This window comes from Gymnoscopelus microlampas (assembly GCF_963454915.1).
Source record: "Gymnoscopelus microlampas genome assembly, chromosome: 23".
NCBI lineage: Eukaryota > Metazoa > Chordata > Actinopteri > Myctophiformes > Myctophidae > Gymnoscopelus > Gymnoscopelus microlampas.
Window position 1 is genome coordinate 4,644,423 of NC_139960.1, and position 9,414 is coordinate 4,653,836.

Here is a 9,414-nt window from a genome sequence, read left to right on the forward strand (position 1 = left end):
CCCGGAAACGAAATCTGCGTTATACATCCGGCTCCGGGTGAGTGTGACGTAAGTGGAAAGCGAAAGTGCTGATGAAAAATAAACAGACCCGCACGATCACAGATTAAACAATGAAAATTCAAAAGAACGCATCAATGCGTTCTTTTGAATTGCTGGCAAGCAAGCGATGGATTTGAAAGAACGCATCAATGCGATATTGGCAATCAATGTGTTAATAATTATAACAATAGAGCTGCTCAATGTTAATGTTGAACGTCTGCTGTCATGTTGCAGCTGGCAGAATGGGGTCCATTTGACCTGCTGATTGGAGGAAGTCCCTGCAATGACCTCTCCATGGTCAACCCTTGGAGGAAAGGGTTGTATGGTGAGGAGTCAATCAGCTTCAGAATCAACTTAAATGTCACATCACAGGTTTACGGGTGTAAAGAAGTGGGTGAGATTCGTTTTGGTGCGAGCTCCTTTGTTTTTGTTGTTTTTCATTAACTGAAAGGACAAGAAGGGGGCGAAACAGTAGAGAAAAAGTACATGTCAAGGAGAGGCAAAAATCAAAGATATGTACAGTACAGTACATATATATATACAGATAGCATAATCCAGCTGGTACAGTGTGACAAGAGGTTAGACATAGGGTGCATGAACATAGCAGCAGGTATGTACAGTACTATGTAGTATCAGCATGAGATTAAGGTGCAAAGAGAGTATCAGTGCATTCAGTCAGGTTCAAACCACATTGTCCACAAAGGGCGGTAATTTTCACAGGTACAATCCACATGGTAGATCCACAAGGAAGGGCTTTGGTTCGCTGCAGTTTCTATCTATAAAGCATCAGGTACCATTACAAAAGTATCAAATAGCTGATCTAAAAGCTCACAACAGGGGAGGGGGAGGGGGAAAGTTTATGTGTCTGTGGGTTTTATAAATATATATTGAACCATTGAAAAGTAAGAGCTTGTGATTAAATACTAACTACATTGGATCCATTGCAACACAGGTTCTTTTATTGCATTTCCTGAAAAGTAACGGTTTTGGACATGCAAGGTTTCTGCCAGACTGACGATATTGTGTGTGTGTGTGTGTGTGTGTGTGTGTGTGTGTGTGTGTGTGTGTGTGTGTGTGTGTGTGTGTGTGTGTGTGTTCTCTTTGCTTTCAGGCGGAACAGGCCTTCTTTTCTTTGAGTTCGTCTGGATTCTGAGCCAGCTGAGACCCAGAGAGGATGATGACCGGCCATTCTTCTGGCTCTTTGAGAACGTGGTGAACATGGAGAACAAAGTCAAGGCAGACATCTGTCAATTCCTGGAGGTGAATTAATTATTTGGGATTATATTGCCGGTGAATCCACCAGTGATTGTCAGCCCTTTTCATTTCAAGGACCCCCAGTTTGATATGCATTAGGCCACGGACATTTCTATACCATGTTTCTATCGCTGGGATCGCAATCTACACTGTAAAATCCTCAGCGTTAATTTAACCCATTAAGACCTGGGGCTGATGCTACAAACATCTTCTAAACAGTTTACTGAAAGACTCATGCTGCTATATCAGTGGTAGTGTTTAACACCGGGATTCCCGGGATGCGGGAATCCCGGGAATTCGGGGGTTTTTACCATCCCGGGAATTCACTTCGGTTCCCGGGCTTCCCGTTTTTTTTTTTTCTTGTTAGAAATGAATACTAATTAGTAGAAAGCCCTATCTACAGCGTGGAGGAATTACTATTATAATTAGGCAAGTTACTTGCCGCGTTGCCGACCAGGGCAGGGTCCCATCGTCCCGTTGTGAACCAATATGGGACGCACTGAATGAATGTAACAGTAATGAACAAAATAAAACACAATTGGCCGTGATGCCCCATGCCTGCCCTGCACAGTGCGCACGCTGATTTCACTGTTTCCTCTGCTGTCAATATGGTAGACAATAGACATCAGTTGACTAGTTCAGATTCAACATCATCAAGTGAAACGCTGTATAAACAGTAGGGCCTAGGTAGGTTTGATCGAGCCTATATATATTCCAGCTTAAAATGCGCACAAGCCAAGCAATTCTTTTGCTAGAGAGAGAGGACAGACCGGAGAGCTGAAGAGAGAGAGAGCGAGAGAGAGCGCGCGAGAGAGAGAGAGAGAGTATTAGACGATGTGGTCCGATTTTTTTATCATCATTAATGTAGCCTACCCTACCTACACTTGCATTTTAGAACGTTCAAACTACCATTTTACTAGAACTACCCAGTAGAACAAGTGAACTGCACAACGGCTGTCTGTCTCATTGATTGTCAGTGCTGGCAGCGCATGCATGTGCACATCAAAATCACACTACAAAACCCCACATTTGATCAACAACAAAATATAGATTAATAGACAACATACAGCCAACATCCCAAAATGGAGTCTTATAATATCCAGCAAGTAGCCTAATATAAATTAATAATAACTGCAAACAAATGACAAGTTTAGGCTATCAAATCAATATCCTACAAAAGTAGAGAAAAGCTGTGACCTCACCGGCGCTCTGATGGACAATAAATACATATTCCTTTTGCAAATTCTCTTGTCAATAATGATACAAATGGAACGTTTATTTCAGCAGCTAGAGTTTGACATTGTTTGAGTGCGTTTTGAGCGCAGCTCCTCGTTAAGTTAATTGTCTTCACCCGCTGCGCAACAGGGCAGATCTCCGCCAGGGCAGGGCACTATAGGCTATTATATATTATATTTATATGATTTTAAAAAATCTAATTAAGTCATTATTAGTGCAAGTTCATAGGTGGACACAATAGGGACATTTGGGCACCTCGGTGTAAAATTGGCTATTTAAGTATCTACATATAAATGCATTTTAGTGGGCACTTTTTTTTTTTTTTACCCTTTAACGGGAATTCCCGGGAAGCCCGGGAAAAGGTCTGAAAATTCCCGGGAATTAAAATTAGCTATTTCCCGGAAAATGTTAAACCCTAATCAGTGGTGCTCAAACCTTTTCATGTCAAGGACCCCCAACATTATTACTGTATGTATTTTTCCGCGGACGCCTATCTCAAAATATTTTGTTCCAGGGACCCCCAGAAGATTTTAGTTAAAAATGTTCGCTTTAAATGTATTCAAAGATTTGCACACATTTTCAAACATTTTCAAAAATAGCAGATCTACAAGCTGATAGCGGGGCACAAAGTGACTTTCCAGGTTTTAATGGGTTAACTAAGTGTACAAATTAATACAGTCCGCAAAATGTAACTTTTGAACCAGAGCGCCTATAATCATGTATGAAGAAACTTTTTCATATAATTCAACCATGATGATTCCAATTCTGACATCAATTTGATAATTTTCCAAGATGGACCCGATCCAGTAGAGTGAGAACTTTTTTTTTTTTTTAACAGGAAGGCAAGATGTATGTAGAGTATGTTTGTGATTTTTACAATATGAGAGAGAATAGCAATGTTAAACTATTAATACATTCTAACTATTATACTTACTATAATATGCCTACATATGTTCCAGGGTAACGATAATTTCAATCGTAGTTGCATTTGTCAGTTGCATTCATTCAGGCTAAACTTTTGACTCAGGAGATTCTATTGGTTATTTGTAAATACCTATACATTATTTTGTCAAATTTGTATCTATTAATTTCACTGGTAGTTGTACTGTATAAAAATATATATTTAAATTAAAATCATTATGCTTTTATTTGTTGGCCTTAGCTGCCCTGGTATTTGGCCTTTCTGTCCACAGAAAATGTACCTTGCCCCTAAAATGATTAAATTCCAGGTCTGATTCCATTAATTCAATGACTAAGAATGGGTTGTGTTCTTTTTTTAACCGCTTTATTTTTACATTTATTTTCAGTGTAATCCCGTTCTTATTGATGCAGTGAAGGTCAGCCCTGCCCACAGACCAAGATACTTTTGGGGAAACGTGCCAGGCATGAACAGGTACGCAATAACAAAACATACATAAAAATATGTTTCTTTCTTTTTCTTTTTTTTAACTTTTATTACAACAAAAAATGTACGTCTCTGTCGGACAGAAATATGGTATCTCTGGTATTATTTTTTGTAAATTCATACCACTGTACTAGAGTGTCGCGCAAAAATAGCAGATCTACAAGCTTACAACGTGTCACAATATGACACGTTGTCAAATCTGCTATTTTTGCTATAGACCGATCGCTAAGCCCCACCCCGCAATAGCTATCGTCCAATGCTAGTTTAGCAACCGTTGCTACCATAGGAGTCAGTGTTGTAGTGGGGTTTTCATAGCTGGGCATACGCTATTTGAATGACGTCACATGCACGCGCGAGCACAGTGGTGCATGCGCACAGTGGCGCTCCACGCACGCAACTTCTCAAAGTGTCTAAAGAGGAGCTTAGCGACCGATCTATTGTCTAAATTCTGGAACACTGATTTTTCTTTTTTCTTTTTTCTTTTTTACATTTCTTGAAAAGTAACGGTTTTGGACATACAAGGTTTACACCTGATAGTGACATGTATTTGCACACTCGCATGTCTCACAGATCTTTTTAAAATAATGTGTTTTCACATTTGATCTTCTCCTTAGAGCTACGTCAGCGTCTCTGGAGGACATGGTGAACCTCCAGGATTGCTTGGAGACTGGACGGTTTGCCAGGGTAAGAACTAAGATTTAACAAATGCTTATATTTTTATATTGCAGTCCCTCAGGTAACAGCGAACCTATGCTGACGTCATGAGTAAGATACATTAGTGGTTTTCAAACATTTTCATGATCTAATTTGACCCCCAAATGAATACGTATTTGGCCGTGGAACCCCATCTGAAAATATTTTGTGCCAGGGACCCGCCCCCCTGCCCCCATATATTTCATGAAAAGAACAGATCTACAAGCTCAAGGACCCCTTGAGGTTCCAGGACCACACTTTGTTAACCTCTGTGATTCAGTAATTGTTCTGCTTACAACCCAACTAACTTGATCTCACATTAGTTTCAGTGTGAGAGTCCTTTACTTTCCATTTAATAATGATTTCCTAATGAGTTATGTCAAGTAAAAAATCTTCATATAAAGGATCATCTATCTATGTAATAGACTAGCTATAGTGGAAGCGTAGAAAGTGTTCACCTGAAACTGCCGGTAAGGATCTGCTAATTTATTTGAGTTGTAAGAACCATGACAATATGAATAGTTAGATAAACAAATAGGTCAGTTAGGTGGAATTGACAACAAACGTAACTTTTTCCTGGAAAGAACTGCAACGCTCTGAACAAAAAAAAAAGAAATTGAGGCAGAGATCTTTTTGGTATTCCGAGTAAGTAGATATTAATTACATTGGAAAATTATGCTCAATATTGTTTCTTATGGATACTTATCTGTTACTTAGTGTAATAAAACTTCTTACTGTTGAGCTCTTAAGCCAACGTTCTCAAAGTGGGGTCCGAGGACCCCCAGGGGGTCGCCAGCTAATTTAGCATCATAATCATTTTAACCACTTTGTCCCATGCGTGCCACGCTGCGAGCTTGTACATGTGCTATTTTTTGAAAATATTTGAAAAATATCATTTTTGAATTATTATTTTTTTTTTTTTACATAAATCTTCTCTTCTGGGGGTCCCTGGCACATAACCTTTTTAGATGGGGGTCTGCTGCAAAATACATATCAACTTGGGGGTCCTTGACATGAAAAAGATTCTAATCAGTTTGAAGCCTGTTTGTGCAGAGGATAAAATATGTTTTGACGGTCATGCAGTACCATTTATCAACCAGTAGGTGTCGTGACCACAGGATCTACAGACAAGTGGGTAGACCAACTACTACCACTCCAGAAATGTTAGTTATATTGTATTAGATAAGATAATATTGTATTATATTGTATCACAGGAAACAATGGTCGTCTTTTTAAAACATGCAGGGTAGGGAACACATGCAGGGTACCCGGGGAAAAAGAATTGTCCCCGGGTACCGTCTTGGCCTGGTTCCAGGGGGCCCCAGCCCACAGCTAAATTATTGATTGTTGGGAACCAAATGGAGTTGGACCCTTACAGATCTGTAACTCCAAGAGAGTTATGGGGTCCATGGCATAACGCATACTTTGAAATGAAAAAGTTTGAGAACCACTGATCTAACGCAATCAATCAAGGCTAATCAACAGAACCGATCAAAGGCTAGAGCGCATGAAGCAAATGTCGGGTGTATGGTGTCCAATGTTAAGTAGAGCAGAGTTCATGTCGGAATTTAGTGATTGTGAATGTGATTGTCATTACAATTTTACTGTAATCCACAAAAGTGTGACTGTTAATTCCTTGTGTCAATAAATTGTGTTTTTATCAGCAGTTGCCCGTTCAGGTTATCAAAGACTAATACAATGTCGTTCGATCTGTTATTTGCTATAACCATACCAGACCATTTCCTTTAATTAATCCAGAACATAAGCAGATTGCTGTGATTTAAAGTTCTCTATAACCAGCAATGTGTGAGTGATAATTCTGTGTATGAAATATTTAATTTTATTCCAAGGCAACTCTGCTCTTCAATGGGCAGAAAGGGAGAGAGTGTAAGATTGCAAGGGGATAATGGCTTGCGCAGTCTTCTCTTAAAGGCAATGGCATCTGGCACGTTGATTGGTATTATTATTGTAACGCCCAAACCACACCTATGCATAATTTAACGGGTAGTGCAGGTGTTTTAGGGATAAGGCTGGTGTCCTAAAATAGCAACTTTTGCAAGGGAACACCCCTTGTGCAATGCTAAATCCCCAAATAGTGGGTTTAGGATCTCTTGACTAAAATAGGGCCCTTCATCTATTTCTCACAGTTTGACAAGGTGAGGACCATCACCACCACGAACACCTCCAACAGGCAGGGGAACATGGGTCTCCCAGTGAGCTGGAACAATAAGGACGACTCCCTTTGGTGCAGTGAAATAGAACAGTAAGTATTTCTCCTCATGCAGTTCATAACAGTCATGTCCACATAGTTTGGCATTTACAGTAGACAGTCATTCTTATCTTACAGTAAGTATTTAGGGGTATTTTAACAGTCAGCAAGAACAGAATCCTGCACATTGTCTTCACGTGTACTGTAGATTACTGTAATACAGTGGTTCTCAAAGAGGAGAACCACTGCAACGGTTCGGACATTGCATCTAATTATGCAATTTGACTCAACATTTGAGGGAGGCTGAACAAATGTGGAGTAACGGAAGGTTACCTTGTAACACTACCAAGGCCCATCTGGCCTCGCCAGACGCTAAGGGCAGTCATAAATGAGTGGAAGCCACTTAGCTTGCAAGTTGCAACATAAAAAGACTGCACTCCGAGCGAGGCAAGGTCCATCCTTCACGGAGTTGTGGTCCCGGAGGCACGGTATGTCTGACCATGTCCTGCTGCATGGAGCCCAGCACACGCTCCGTGAATGGAGTGCTGGCTGCCACATTCATGCAGTAGAACCTGATAAATGTGGACGCCGTTGATCAAGAGACCATCGTACAGACCTCAGATTAAGGGGTACCTCGGCATAAAGCCCATGAGGTAGCGACTAGCAAGGCCCCGTGGAATGCACACGCTCTCCTGTTGGGGCTGGCTTGCATGGCCAGTGCCTACCTATTCAAACCAATGAGGGAGCCTAGTCTTGGAGATCATCTGCCCAAGATAGTTAGGTCCATACTTACTTTCAAGGTCCTGACAGGGCACAACAGTGATTGCAACCTTGCTTCACCGTCCTGAGGAGGGTGGGAAGGGTGCAGCTCAATAGACTGTAGACTGGCTTGCGACTCCGACCAGGCCTTGGGGCGCAATTATTAAATATGATACATAATAGTTTAAAGCACGTTTTTCTATGGGTCTGTAACTGAGAGTGTACAAATGGAACCAAATTGACCTTCACAGGCCCATTTGGTTTCTGACATTCTGATTGGGGTCCTAGAGATGAGAAAAGATAAGTATGCATCAATTGGTTTACAGTTTGTCTAATAAGATGCTTCCTTTTATCAATTCTGTGATTTTTAGGGTTTTCGGTTTACCCAAGCATTACACAGATGTCAACAACATGGCGAAGACCCAGAGGCTGAAGGTTCTGGGTCGTGGCTGGAGTGTCCCAGTCGTTCGTCATCTTTTAGCCCCACTGAAAGACTTCTATGAATGTGAAGCTGTCAACTGAAGCCTTGCGGCCTCCAGCTCATTCCTGTCCAGCACTGTCTGCACAGGAGAGGAGACTCTTCATCCTGGCCTTCAGACAAGCACTTGGAATTGTAGGAGTTGAGGCATTACATTTATTTGGACTCCGTTCCACGGATAAATATTGTGAAAATATCAGATCTACAAGCTCACAAAGCCTCGTGTTGCGAGGTGTTGTGAGCTTGTAGATCTGCTATTCTCAAAATGTTGCCTCTTTCTTTGGTAATATTTTATAATTGGGCTAATGTTTGACAATTTATTATAATGTAATAAAACAAATATTACAGTATTGTTTGTTTTTTGCCTTTTTGCACCCTGTCCGTCCGTCTGTCCGTGTGTCCGTCCGTCCTTCCGTCTGTGAACAGCTAATCTCCAGCACCGTTGGCTTGATGGCAGCGAAACTGTGCACGCACACTCCCTGGATGCCAGAGCAGAACCTCTGACCCACATTTTACACATAGGCCTGTTATAGCGCCACCAGGAGGAAACGAAACGGTTCTTTCACATTTTTCATATTCCCGCACCTGCCATAGCTGTCAATGTTATATCACCCGCACACACACAATCATTTGCAACATAATAGCAAGAATAGGAATACCACAATAACGCAATGGTGACTATGAACCACGTACCCAAACCCGTTGGAGGCTGCTTTTCCCAAGCTGAAATCTGCACTTAAACTGCAAGGCTGCATGGCTGTGTTCTTGAAAACATACACAGCTTAACGTCAGGAAAGTTTCACGACTCACTCGCCCAGGTGGTCTCAATAATAGGCTACTAATCACCGTAATCGTAACAAAATACACAGCGCTGCTTGTTTCGGATTCCGCACGTTAAAGTATATTAATTCATTTGTTCGTCTATTTATTAACTGCTACTGCAGTCTTACCCTGCGGTACATTAAAACTCCTGTTACAGTCATGGATCAACTTCAACCTGGTGTTTGCACTTTCTCCATTTGCGGTCCGTACATCTATATAAACGTTCAGATTTCAAATATAAAGTGCTTACTCCATGGCCACGGATGTTACAATTATGCACTCAAAAGTACCCGTATATTCTGTATTGTTCAATAAAAAGCATTTATTCCGATCAGTGGCCATTTTCTCAGAATGTATTAGAGTGCAATATACCTACCAACCGATAGGGTCGCACAGTTGAAAGCAGATGGAGAAAATGGCCCCCGATCAGATTAAAATGCTTTTTATTGAACAATACGGATGATACGGGTACTTCTGAGAGCCGGACATAAATTTAACATCCGTGGCCATGGGTTAAGC

General features: G+C 41.1%; 1 protein-coding gene across 1 annotated transcript; it reads left to right on the top strand.

Moving 5' to 3' along the window:
* Positions 1-264: 264 nt before the first annotated feature.
* On the top strand, positions 265-8,205 carry LOC311039872 (DNA (cytosine-5)-methyltransferase 3C-like; the record flags this gene model as incomplete). Its single annotated transcript, XM_084049880.1, has 6 exons — positions 265-364; positions 1,151-1,299; positions 3,837-3,922; positions 4,549-4,618; positions 6,775-6,890; positions 7,967-8,205. 6 exons carry the CDS (start codon positions 265-267, stop codon positions 8,115-8,117), a joined length of 672 nt encoding a protein of 223 aa, XP_083906006.1. The 3' UTR covers positions 8,118-8,205.
* Positions 8,206-9,414: the final 1,209 nt, after the last annotated feature.